Source organism: Orycteropus afer, unplaced genomic scaffold, assembly GCF_000298275.1.
Source record: "Orycteropus afer afer isolate SDZICR_OR568_19922 unplaced genomic scaffold, OryAfe1.0 scaffold00183, whole genome shotgun sequence".
Lineage (NCBI taxonomy): Eukaryota > Metazoa > Chordata > Mammalia > Tubulidentata > Orycteropodidae > Orycteropus > Orycteropus afer.
Genome location: NW_006921770.1, coordinates 1,749,394 through 1,763,105, shown reverse-complemented (window position 1 = coordinate 1,763,105; position 13,712 = coordinate 1,749,394). Strand labels below are relative to the sequence as shown.

Genomic DNA, 13,712 nt, shown 5'->3' with positions numbered 1-13,712 from the left:
TTATATTTACATGCATTTACTTAAAATTTCATTCCTACAGATATGTCTGTATTCTACATTACCACTAACAACCCATTATATTTATGTTGTCTTGAAAATCTTTTTTAAAAAAATGGCTTGGTTGTACATGTAACTTTTAGAGAGTCTAAGTGACTATGACCTTCTATAATTACTTTCTCTCATTTCCTAATAAGCTGTTTTCCTTTGTTTTTCATTAAGCTTAAGTTATAGCTTTGCCAAACTAAAACATCTCTGGAGACTTCTAAGCCCACAGCACTCTCACTTCTGTTCCAGACATTGGGCTGATATTTCTCTCTGAAACATCACCGAGGACCTCTTCTCTAACTGCTTATGGCATTTGGTGGAATTGACCATACCCTGCTCTCCTATTGCTCTTACTTCCCTTCTGCTCCTTATCAGTTTCCTTTTTGAGTTCTAGAATCCCTAGCTGTTCTTCAAGTATTTAGTTTCTGGCTCTCTTCTCTTCTTACTCTGTACTTGGCTCTGGGTGACCTTTTCTACTTACCTTCCAGCTCTACGGGCATGAGCCCCAAACCTTCATCACTGATTTTAACCTTTCTCTCAAGCCCTATACCTACCTGCACTGCCCACTCTTCTTGACACAATCACCTGGATGCCTTGCTGACACTCCAAAGCAAGTTCTTCCTCTTACAGTTTCTGTATTAATAGCATTTTCCCTCTTCTTTCCCAAGCTAAGAACCACAGAATTTTATTTGGCTTGTACTTCTGCTTCATTTCTACATTTGTTGGTCACCAAATCCTTCAGTTATTACCCTCCAATATTTTAAAATCTAGCTTCTCTTACGTTTGTAACCAACTCAAGGCTCTTTCACTCTTGCTTTGCTCTTCTGAACAGTTCTTCTGTCTCCCAACTTCACCCTTCCAATCCATCTGCTGCCACCTTCAACAAACTAATCAGATCATCTGCTCCATATCACCTACAAGGTTAAGGTCAAGCCTTTTGGTTGGGTAGAAGAAGAATAACTAGAGTGGGAAGTTGTGGGATATATTGTTGGAGAAGCATGTTACAGGTATATTTGAGGAGCTTTGGGTTCTAGAATGAGGAAGATATACTTCATTCTCTAGCCACTAAGAGTTTTCACTGTGTCATACAATGGGAAGTTAACCAGAGGGGACCTTTGAAGACAACGACTGGAGTCTATAATAACTCATATGAGAAAACAGAATGGTGGAATCTCAGAAGGTCTCTGCTGCCAAAACCTTAGCCAGCAGGAGTTGGGTAGTGAAAAATTAGATTGTAATTGTCTTTGCTTGTCTTTCTTTATTTTCTATATTGTGAGCTCCTTCAGGGAAGAGGCTGTTTCTTCTGTCTCTAGACTCAGAACGGCAGTTAGGAGGGGCCCAAGACTGATAAACAGTGTTGAAGGATAGGACTGATTAGAATAAAAATAAAGGGTGCCATCCATTTTTTTTTCTGTCTCTCCCACTCTCTCCTCCTTTCCCAATTCCCTGATTCAAATGGACAGTTATAGGGTACTTATGCTGTGCTTGGCATTACACTAGGAACTTGTAATCTAAAGACAAATAAATATAATCTTTTCCTTCAAGCTTTCAATCTAGTGTTGTTGTTGTTGTTGTTATGTGCCGTCGAGTCAGACCTGCCTCATAGCAACCCCTCCTTGGGTTTCTAAGGCAGTATCCCTATGGGAGTAGATTGCCCCATCTTCCTTCCAAGGAGTGGCTGGTGGGTTTGAACTGCCAGCCTTCTGGTTAGCAGTCAAGTGCCTTAAGCACTATGCTACCAGAGCTCCCTCAGTCTAGTAGGAGAGGTAAATATGTAAGCAGATGATTTGCTGTTAATTTTTCTTTTTCTTTTTTGCATCAGTTGTGACATAGTATGGTTGTATAAACTATAAAGGAAATATAAGTAAAGTGCAGGGCAATCCTTGAGAAGGCAATGTGTGTCTGGGGAAATCAAACATGATATCAAATAGAAATGGGGACATCGGTGGTTCTGTGGTAGAATTATTGCCTTCCATGAGAGAGTCCCAGGTTCAATTCCCAACCAAAGCACTTTAAGCATAGTCAACATTTGTCTGTCAGTGGAGGACTGAGTATTGCTATGATACTGAACAGTTTCAGTGAAGCTTCCAGACTAAGATGGGCTAGGAAGGAAGACTTGATAATCTACTTGTGAAAATCAGCCAGTGAAAATTCTATGGATCACAATGGTCCATTCCACAACCAATCAATGGGATGGCAAAGGACCAGGCAGCATTTTGTTCTGTTGTGCAGGGTCACTACCATTAGTCAGGGACTGACTCAATGGTAGCTAACAACAACAATTAAATAGGAGGCAACAATTGAGCAGAGCTTTGAAAGATAAGTCAGTGTGTGTTAGGCAGAAAAGAGAGGGAAGAGCATTTCAGGTAGAAGGAACAGCATGTGCAAAATATCATGGGAAATAAAGGCAGGTTTGGGAAACAGTGATAAATTTAGTTAATGCTGACATATGGGGTGGGTGGTGGAAAATTGCAAAATATGCGGTGGGGCTAGAATTCAAGGCTGTAGAAGTTGAAGTCAGAGAGGCTACCAAGGGACATATTATGAAGGTCTTACATTCAGAGTAAGGGAGATGATTTTAATCTGGAGGTAATAGAGAGCCAAAGAGTGGTTTTATTATAAGCCCAGAAGTGCATTATTATAAGGTTTTAGTCACATCTGATAGGAGCATTGAAAACAGGCTAGAGAAAGAAGGGGAATCAGAGAGGAAGTTTTATAACAACCCAAGATTATGGTGATAAGACTTGAAATATTTGGATAAATAATGAACAGAGAACCTAGTGGCTGGTTATGTAGGAGGGATATCGAGAAGGAAGAGTCATAACTTGTCAGGGCAGGACTGAAATGGAATAAGGGAAAAACATGGAACAAAGTGAGCAGGCCTTGGTTACTGTCACAATTCAAACTGGCATGCCTTATTGACTATCAGCCAAGTGATATGTCAGCCTGGCTGAGAATTTAAGGATTGGGACAGAATATATCTTATAGATATCTTACACCCTTTTTCCTTTTTCTTTGCCTGTACCCTTGTATAGGAATTGACCATCACAGGTTATGTTCATACCCACCTACTCCCAGTTGTAGTCCCTGGGTGGTACAAACAGTTAACACACTACCACTAACTGAGAAGTTGGAGATTTGAGTCTACACAGAGGCGACTTGGAAGATAGGTTTAGTAATCCCCTTCCAAAAAGTCAGCCATTGGAAATCCTACAAAGGCAGTTCCACACTGACACACAGGCAGTCTCTATGAATTGGAATTGACTCAACAGCACTGGTGGTGGTGGTAGACCTACCAGTTGCATTGAGTCAATTTCAACTCATAGTGACTCCATGGGTGTCAGAGTCTGTGTTCTATAAGGTTTCCAATGTCAGGATTCTCTACCAAAATGTCTTGGGATGGACTCGAACTTCCAGTCTTTCAGTCAGCAGCTGAATTTCACTTTTTTTCACCACATCAAAGATTCTGCTTCTAGATATGGCTGGCATCTGTCTCTCTCCCAACCCCATAGCACCTTCCTATAGAATCAAAGCTTCTTTTCAAATTTACAATCCCTGACAGAGATAGTATACCCAGTAAGCAAGGTAAGTACAGCTTACTTGTGTTTACTCACTAATCTGTAATTAACAATTCACATGGGTTTCACTACATCTACTTGGGTTTACTTACTAATCTGTAGTTAACAGTGTCACATGTGAAATTATTCACTAAAGATCAGTAAGGAAGCATAAGTAAGCCCATGTTTACCTTGCTTATTGGGTAATCCACCCCTGAGTCTATCCCATACACCTAGAATCACCAAACTTTTCTGTAAATATTAATTAGTGGTAAATGGTAAATATTTTAGCCTTTGTGGAACCTTGGGGTCCCTCTTACAACTACTTAACTCTTATTTTAATATGAAAGCAGCTATAGGAGCTCTGGTGGCATAGTGCCTAAGGCATTTGACTGCTAACCAGAAGGCTGGCAGTTCAAACCCACCAGCCACTCCTTGGAAGCAAGATTGGGCAATCTACTTCCATAGTGATATTACCTCAGAAACCCAAGGAGGAGTCGCTATGAGTCAGATCCAGCTCCACAGCAGTGAGTTTTTCATGGACAATATGTAAATGAATAGACGTGTCTATGTTTCAATAACTTTTTTTTTTTTTTTTTTTCTTAGCAGAAACATGCCTTGCATCTAGTCTGTGGGCTATAGTTCGCTGATTCTTGCCACATACATGATAACATCTAGCCTCCCTAAAGTACTTCTTTTATGCTTCTTGAATGGCTTTTCTTCAAGGGCATAAGCAGAGGTTGCCTTTGTAGACCAGCACACCCTAGACAAATGGCTCCTTGGTGGCATCTCATTAGACAACCTCATGTGCTTCTGCCACTCTCTGCCATGTCTGTTTCTGGTTACCCTTCACGTGTCTTATTCATTACAGTATGGAGGTGAGTTAAGAGCAAACTCTTCCAAGCTGAAAAGGACATTGGAATATTTATGAGAAATGAAAGCTTATCAAAGAGACCCTGTTCCCTGTGTATCCTAAAGGAATCATAAGAGTGATGACCCCAGGCCAAGAACATCAGATGGTATTTGTAAAGTTCATCTCCTTGTTCCAGATTCCTAACTTTAAAGGTCTGGTTTTCCCATGTTGGTATTTCATTTAGAAAAGCACATTTCTGCATGCGCGCTCTGACCTTGAAGTTGCACATTACAAGCTGAAGCCCAGAAGCCTCATGCTCCATTACGAATTCCTTCAGAGAGTTAAGCGGCTGCCCCTGGAGTACAGCTACGGGGAGTACAGAGACCTCTTCCGTGATTATGGGACCCATTACATCACAGAGGCTGTGCTCAGAGGCATTTATGAGTATGCCCTCATTTTGAACCAGGAGGCCATGGAGAGAGCAGGTATGCTTCCCAGGGGACCCTGGCTTTCTTGGTGGGGCACAAGCAAACTATGAGTCGATAAGAGAGCTTTCCATGAGTTGGAGGGGAAGAATCATAGGCTGTCCTAATTTACCCTCAGCCACCTGGCTACACCTTCACAATTTCATCTGCAGATTTCCTCCTACTCTTCTTGACAGACAGTGTCTGTGTTGCATTCTCTCCTCTACAATTGCTTTCTCTGTCTAGAAGTCCTCATCCAGTGTCATGGCTTTAAATACCATCCACATCCAGATAAATCCCAATCTGTTCATTGATCCATGTCTTCATTTTCCAGTGCAGCTATAAGAGAAATACCACAACTGGATGGCTTTAATGAACAGAAATTGATATCGTTACAGTTTAGAGGTTAGACGTCCTGATTCAGGGAACTGGCTCTCTCTCTGTCCACTCCAGGGGGAGTGTTCCTCAGTTGCTTGGTGGTCTCCACTTGGCTTCTATCTTTCCTTCATTTGTGCTCATTGCTTCTGTACCTAATTCACTCTTTTTAGATTTCAAAAGTGGTTAGCTTTAAGATATGCCCTACACTGATAACAGCCTCATTAACACAACAAAGAAAACCCTATTTCCAAATGAGGTTACATTCATAGGTGTAGGGGTGAGGATTTGCAACACACATTTTTGAGGGACACAATTCAATCCTTAACAGTTCTGGATCTCTTTCCTGCACTCAGAAGCGTCTTTGATGTCTCCATTTGAATGTCTAACAATCATCACAAACTCAACATGCTCTAAAGTGAACACTGGACTTTCCTTCTCAAAATGTTTCTTCCATAGTCATCCACATCTCAGAAATGGTTCTACCATCCAACCATTTGTCTCAAACCAAAAATCTAGGAATCAACTTTGATTATTTTTCCTTCCTTCCAACCTATCAGCAAGGACCATCAGCTCTACCTTCAAATTATATTTTCTTTTCATCTTTACTGACCACCTTAGGCTCACTCTGAGACCAGTGCTTCTCAAACTTTAAGGTGCATACACATTACCTGAGAATCTTGTTAAGAGGTAGATTCTGACTCAATATGTTTGGGATGGGAACCAAGGTAGTGCATTTTTAACAAGCTTTGTGGGGATGTTGATGCTGCTACGTCAACATGTTTGATGGTCTACAAACTACACTTTAAGTAGTAAGATTCAAAATTACTAATAACCTCCTAACAAATATTCAACTTCTATTCCTCCCCTACAATCCCTTTTACACACACACATCAAACAGTGGTATTTCCTCACAGTAAAATCAAATAATTTCACACCCAGGTCTTTCCAGTTATAATGAACTACGAGTATAACGTGTGATTCCTGTTTATCAATCTAGTATTCTTTCCTACAAGGAACACCAGTGGCACAGTGGTTAAGCACTCTATGCTAACCAAAAGGTCAGTGATTTGAACCCACCAACCACTGCATGGGACAAAGATGTGGCAGTCTGCTTCTGTAAAGATTTATAGCCTTGGAAACCCAGTTCTCTGTCATGTAGGGTTGCTCTGAGTTGGAATTGACTCCACAGCAGCAGATTTGCTTTTTTTTATTCTTCCTACAACATGTTTCTTTTGGGGTTAGGTGAACTTCCCTGGGTCACACACTCTGCAGAAGCAGTGCCAGGGCTTGGTTTCAAGTATATTTGCAGGGGAAACAAAACCCAAAAAACAAAACCCATTATTGTCAAGGCAATGCCAACTCATGGCCACCTCATGTGTTGCAGAGTAGAAGTGCTCCATAGGGTTTTCTTAGCTCTATGGAGGCAGATTGCTAGGTCTTTCTTCTTCAGTGTCACTGGGTAGATTCAAACTATCAACCTTTAAGTTAGAATCCAAGTACAAACTGTGTTCACCCTGGGGCCTTGTAAGGAAACACATGGTGTATAATGGAAATGGGTGTCAGTGTGACCTTAGTCTTGACAAATCAGAAATACCACTATTTTCAAACATGCATTTTCTGGTTCCTCAAACCATTTTTCTACAAAAATGGCTCTGTGCTGTTGCATTGGGATAAATTGTAGTCAATGCATGAGACAATATGTGTGTGAACTGCTGTATGGAAAGTGAATTTTCTCTATAATCTTTCACCCAAATCACAATTTTTTAAAAATGAGAATAATGAAAGTGCTAAAAAAAAAAAATAATAATAATGGCTCTGTGGTCAACTAAGTTTGGGACATGTTGCATAATATCCCACTCTTGGAGTTTCACAATGCACATGGCAATTAAGTGACTTCTTCAACCTTTTTGATTGCACGTTTGTCGGATAGGGTTTTCTTGGCTATAATCTTGGGAAAAGCAGATCTTTTATCTGCAGAACTACTGACTAGGTTTAAACAGTCAGCCTTTCAGTTAGCAGCCAAGTGCTTGATTATTTGCACCACCAGGGCTCTTTCATTTGACAACAGAAGCCCTTTTTCTTGTGATACCTGCTAATGGCTCCCAGAGTTAGTGTTTCAAGGAATATGTTTTGATCCATGTCAGCATTGCAAGACAACTGCCATACTCAAGGTTGCTCTTGTATGCCTGCAGTGGCCTTATAGTGCTGCTCTACTGAAAGACACTCACAAGTCACATTTGAAATTTTAGCAGGAACAGGAGAGGACAATGCTGCAGGGAGAATTAGGGAGGGAGGAAATGGGAAGTGGTTCAAAATGGAAGAGGAAATGAGGGGAATTAGTATGTATCAGTCCCTACCTTTTTGTCAGGCAATCTATTCCAGAGACTTTATGTATATTCCCTCAATTAATCAAGGAATCCCTGGGTGGTACAAACTGTTAAGCACTCCACTACTACGTGAAAAGTTTGGCAGTTTGAACCTACTCAGAGGCATCTTGGAAGATAAGCCTGGTAGTCAGCTTTTAAAAGGTCACAATCTTGAAAACCCTATGGAGCAGCTCTACTCTGCACACCTGAGTTGCCATGAGTAGCAATGAACTTGATGGCAACTAAAAACAACCGCCACCTCAATCAATTTATTAACAAGTTCTTTCCACTACATCAAAGATTAGAGGAGCTGGGTCAGAGGAAGAGAATTTCAACAGCCTCTATATTCACTGGATCCAAATTTAGAGACTTATAAGGACTCACATTTATAGAAAATGACTCTGGGCACATCTCCTATTCAGAAGATAGCAAAAAATGCTCAGAGGGGCCTGGAAAGGGAGACCAACCCCAATCTCATGTGAAGTCTCTGCCCTGGTGCCAGTAGTTGCTGTCTTAGGTTCCTCTAGAGAAACAGCACCAGTGAGAAATAAATAAATAAATCTGGAGAGAGAGAGAGATTAAGATTGGTTGATTTATTTTAAGGGATTGGCTCACACAATTGTCATTTGGCTACTAACCAAAAGGTCGGTGGTTCGAACCCACCAGCTGCTCCATGGCAGAAAGATGAAGCAGTCTGCTTCTGTAAAGATTTACAGCTTTGGAAATCCAATGGGACTTGCTATGAATTGGAATCAATTCGTTGGCAGTGAGTTTGGTTTGATTTTGGTTGGCAAGCCCAAAATCTGTAGGCCTGGTGACAAGATGGAGATGCTTGCAGGCTTGTGTCCCCAAATCCATAAGTCTAATGATAGGAAAAGTGAAACATGAGGAAGTTGTAGAAAAATGTCTATTTATAGTCTGGAAGCAGAACATACCCTTTTTGTTAAGGTCTTCAACTGATTAGTTGAGGCCCACCTCCGTGATGGAAGGCAATCTGCTTTACTTAAGGCCAATTGATTTAATCACATATCAATACTTCATAGGAGTCCCTGGGCAGTACAGATGGTTAAACCTTAGAACAAAGGCCTTGTGATATAATTCCAAAAAACTGTTGTTGTTGTTAGGTGCCGTCGAATCAACTCTGACTCATAACAACCCTATGGACAACAGAAAATGAAACACTGCCCAATTCTATGCCATTCTAACAATCCTTGCTATACTTGACCCATCATTGCAGCCATTGTGTCAATCCATCTCATTGAGGGTCTTCCCTTTTTTCACTGACCCTCCGCTTTACCAAGCATGATATCCTCCAGAGAATGGCCCCTCCTGACAACATGATCAAAGTGAGAGGAAGTCTGGCCATTCTCACTTCCTAGGAGCGTTCCAACTGCACTTCCTCCGGGACAGATCTGTTAGTTCTTCTGGCAGTCCCAGGTACTTTCAGTATTCTTCGCCAACACCACAATTCAAAGGCATCAGTTCTTTTTTAATCTTCCTTATTCATTGTCCAGCTTTCAAATGCATATGAGATGATTGAAAATACCATAGCTTGGATTAGGTGCACCCTAGTTTTCAAAGAGACATCTTTGTTCTTCAGCACTTTAAAGAGATCTTTTGCAGCAGATCTGCCCAGTGCAATATGACATCTGATTTCTTGACTGCTGCTTCCATTGGTGTTGATTGTAGATCCAAGTAATATGAAATATATGAGCCACTAAAAACCTTATGGAACAGTGTGCTTCATATGGGGTCTCCCTGAGTCAGAATGGGCTAGATGGTGGCAGGAATTTTTTAAAAACTACTTTATAACAGCAATTAGGCTTGTGTTAGATCAAACAACTGGGCACTTTAGCCTACCCAAGTTAACACATACAATTAACCATTACACCTGCGTACAATAAATGGGATTGATAACACATTTATTTGACCCTGAGTCCCTTTGGGGCCCTTTGGCAGCCAGGAAGGACTAGGCCTCTGGAATCCATCACAGAAAAACCCTTGCCATCAAGTTGGTTCCAACTCATAGTGGCTCTATAAGGACAAAATAGAAGTGCCCTACAGGGTTTCCAAGGCTATGATCCTTATGAAAGCAGGCTGCCACATTTTCCTCCCACGGAATACCTGGTAGGTTCAAACCACTGACCTGATGGCTGGAATCTGAGTGCTTAACCATTGTGCCACCAGGACTCCAATCTATCCTTGGGAAAAAGTGAATTATCTTTTAAATCATGGGCCTCTTTTCTTGCTTTTTCTAGATTTCACTCTTGACGATGTCCGGGACTGTGCCAAGCATGGTTTTAAAGTTCAAGGGACCATCAAAATGGTGTCAATCAAGGTGGGTGTGTCAGTGGGCCTGTGTGATGCCATTCTGGAGGAAATAGGAGGTGAGTGACAGTGGAATATGATTTCTGTATTTATAATCGATTGTCTACCTGTCCCTGTCTTTCTTTAAGTTAAAGACTGGGGATTCTGAGACATTTCAATTGAAATAATAATTCATCCAATAAAAACGTACTTGTTGTTGTTGTTTGCCATCGAGTCGGCCCCAACTCATAGCGACCCCTCCTTGGGTTTCCGAGGCAGTATCACTACGGAAGTAGATTGCCCCATCTTCCTTCCGAGGAGTGGCTGGTGGGTTTGAACCGCCACCCTTCTGGTTAGCAGTCAAGTGCCTTAGCCACTATGCTACCAGAGCTCCTAAAAATGTACTAAGTATAACAAATTAATTAGGCAGAATCCCTTCCTTCCTAGTACTCTTGTAAGGGAAGGCAAACAACTAAAGAGCAAGGAGGAGACAATGACAAGCACCAACTCCAACCTAGGGCATTAAAGCTGATTTTTTGGGGGAGGGAAAGTTTGAACAGCAACTTGGAAAATAAAGTATCAAGTTCAGCTTTTTTAGGTGGGAGAAAAAAAATCAGCAATGAAAATCTACCCTGAAGTCTGGGAGTTGGCTTGGCTAGAGGTAGAATTCTAGGGTTGGGATGGAGATGCAGAGGTTGTGGGGTAGGTAGATGAGCAGACTAGTCCTTACTAGGTAATGGGTGATATGAAGACTAAGCCATAAATCAGACAAAGCCATAATAAATCTTGTGGCAGATCCCAAATGGCAAGGGGACCAGACTTGAGGTGGGAATTGAAGCCAGAGTATAGAGCCAGGTATCTGGAAGCAGGGAACTTGGAACCAGCACAAGGGAGTGGAACTTGGAATCAACACAGGGAGTGGAGTAGGAAAGACAGGCTGAACAGCAGGCCTTCAGTTCCCTGAGTCCTTCTGCATCACAAGCAGCTCTGATTTCTCTATTCTGCATGTTAAGCTTGTGCCTAACATTATACCTGAAGAAAGATTTCCACAGCTGAAATAAAACAGCACCAACCAAAAATCAGCTACTAGTCTAGAACACTCTGCACTGTGACTGTCTTTCTGTTGGGATTGTTGTGTATTTTTTCATTTCGTGGGGCTGGGTTGCATGATGTGTCTCATACATGGAAAAGAGGGTTAAACATAAAAACTGTTTAAAGAAGACTTATAAATTCCCACCAGGTTACTAAATAGAACACCCAGCACCCCAGAAATCCCTGCCGATCATAATCCTTCCCTCCCTTTTTGAGATTACTATTGTTACTTTTTGTATAAAAACATTCTCTGTCTTTCTTTATAGTTTTTCTGCCTATCTGTGTCACTAATGAACATGGTTCAGTGTTGCTTGTTTTAGAATTTTATATGAATGGAATGTAATCTTTTTAGTATTATTTCTTTCAACGTCATGCTTGGAAGATATGTCCATGTTTTTGTGCATAACTACAGCCAGTTCAAGGAGTCCTGGTGGCGCAGTGCTTAAGTGCTCTGTTGCTAACCAAAAGGTCAGTGGTTCAAATCCATCAGAGGCTCCACTGGACAAAAGACCTGACAATCTGCTGCCATAAAGATTATAGCCTACAAAACACCATGGGGCAGTTCTACTCTGTCACATAAGGTTGCTATGAGTAGGAATTGACTCTATGGCAGACAACACTAACAACACAGTTAGTTCATTTCCATTGCTACATCGTATTTTATTACATGAATATACTGTTAGTGGACATTTGGGTTATGTCCTGTTTCAAGTAACTATAGTGGATGCTGCTATGGACATTTTTACACACTCATCTGGTACATATGTGCAAGTATTTTTTCAGGGATATATCTAGAAACAGAAATGCTGTGATGCAGAATAGACACTTTTTCCTCTTGACTGGATAATTCTAAACTGTTTTCTAAAATACTTGTACCAATTTACACATCTACCAGCAGTGTATAAGATTCACTTTTTTATGATGTTCAGATGTTTCGGATTCATATTTGAGTCACCACTTTATACCAGCTCTTTGGGTGTTGGGCACATAGATGAATTAGAGTCAATATGACTCACTGACATGACTGGGAGCTTACCGGGCAGTCCCCTAGCAACTTGAAATACTAATCATTGTATAGGAGCCACTGTTTAGTATCTACCACATCCAGGTCCAGTCTTTATGAGTTTATTTACATGTGTCATCAAATACAAAGAAGTGATACAGCTTAGAGCTTGGGCAGGGCTGTCTGGGTAAGCTCCTTCACATCTTGTGCCTAGGATTTCTTATCTGTAAGAGGAGGATCATATATATAGTCCCTATTTCATAGTGAAGATTAAGCGAGTTAATGCATGTATATCACTTAGGTACACAATAAAAGATCAATCATTATCAAATATTGAGCCATTTATTCTTTACATAGATTCAGAGGATCCACTTTGTAGGTAATGAAAAAAGAAACATCACACTGTATAAATTATTTTCCTGAGACTACAGGCTAGAAAAAAGAACTGAGATTCATGTCTGGCAAAAGTTTGCAGAGTGACTAGGGTGGAGGGTATGAACCAAGTTTACAGTCACATGGGCTCTACCACACTCCTCCCCCAGGATGGAGGTTATGTGAAAGTTATCTGACCAAGGAGTGGTGGCTTTAAAAGTAGTCAGACCTTGTTTAAAATTTGACTCTATGACCTACTAGCATTATAAGCCTGGGCAAGTAATTTACAGTTTCAGTCATGAGTTTCATCATCAGTTTCATCATTTGTAGAGCTAATGTAATGCTGGTTCAGAGAATTACTATCAGGATAAAACAAATACCTGATACTTGTCTATCTTCTATCATCTATCTATCTATCTATCTATCTATCATTTTCTATTGGCCATCATCTGTCTCTTCTGTCATCTATCTAACATCTATTTGAATCACCTATCTATTTATATCTGTGAATAGATTGATTGATCAATTGATCAGTCTTGGATAAAGTCACTCAATAACTGGAACTTAGAGATGCTCAAAATAAAATCCCTTCTTTGCCTTTCCCTGACTTGTGTTATGTGTTGTTGCGTAAGCTTCCATTTTGTGCCTTGGATCATGACTTCGCTAGAGGTAGGGATGCTCCTGGTCCACCCCACATTCCCAGGGCTGGGCTCTGTGAATATTATGGTACCATTATTGGTTGAGTTGCAATAAATTCCAAGATACTACAGTGGATGTCTCCATGACATGTCAGCTTTCCATGTCAATTTCAGATAGGAACAAGAGAAAGACTTCTGTGGAAGATTTGGTGGTCGTGGTACGAGGAGGGGCAAGTGAGCACATTACGGCCCTGGTGTACAAGGCGTTGCCGACAGCAGAACTGATGCAGGAGTGGGGAGATGCAGTGCAGTATAACCCAAGCATCATCAAAGTCAAGGTATAAGTAGCTACTCCACCCATCTGTTGCTCTATTCAGACAACAACTTCTGAGGGCTTACCATGAGCCACGCTAGAGGATACAGAGACCAGTATGACTCAGGTCATAATCTCGAGACACATACATTATAGTGGAAAATATATCTGGAGTGAACAGCTTGCAGTGCATCACTCAGCATCACCTAGAGGGGCCTCAATCCCTCTCACTTGGTCCCCCAAGTTGCTAAAGGAAATTTACTAACTGCTTCTAGCTTTCCTAAGTTAGTAATCTTAACATTTCATCAGATAATCACTCATTCA

The 13,712-nt window shown here is 41.0% G+C and overlaps 1 protein-coding gene across 1 annotated transcript in view; it reads left to right on the top strand.

Annotated features, from left to right (window-relative positions):
* C8B (complement C8 beta chain) overlaps positions 1 to 13,712 on the top strand; it is a 74,811-nt gene that overhangs the window by 39,004 nt on the left and 22,095 nt on the right. Inside the window, exons 7-9 of the mRNA XM_007947402.2 lie at positions 4,700 to 4,940; positions 9,922 to 10,050; positions 13,250 to 13,413. Coding sequence (XP_007945593.1) covers positions 4,700 to 4,940; positions 9,922 to 10,050; positions 13,250 to 13,413 — 534 coding nt within the window. The remainder of the gene's footprint in view (positions 1 to 4,699; positions 4,941 to 9,921; positions 10,051 to 13,249; positions 13,414 to 13,712) is intronic.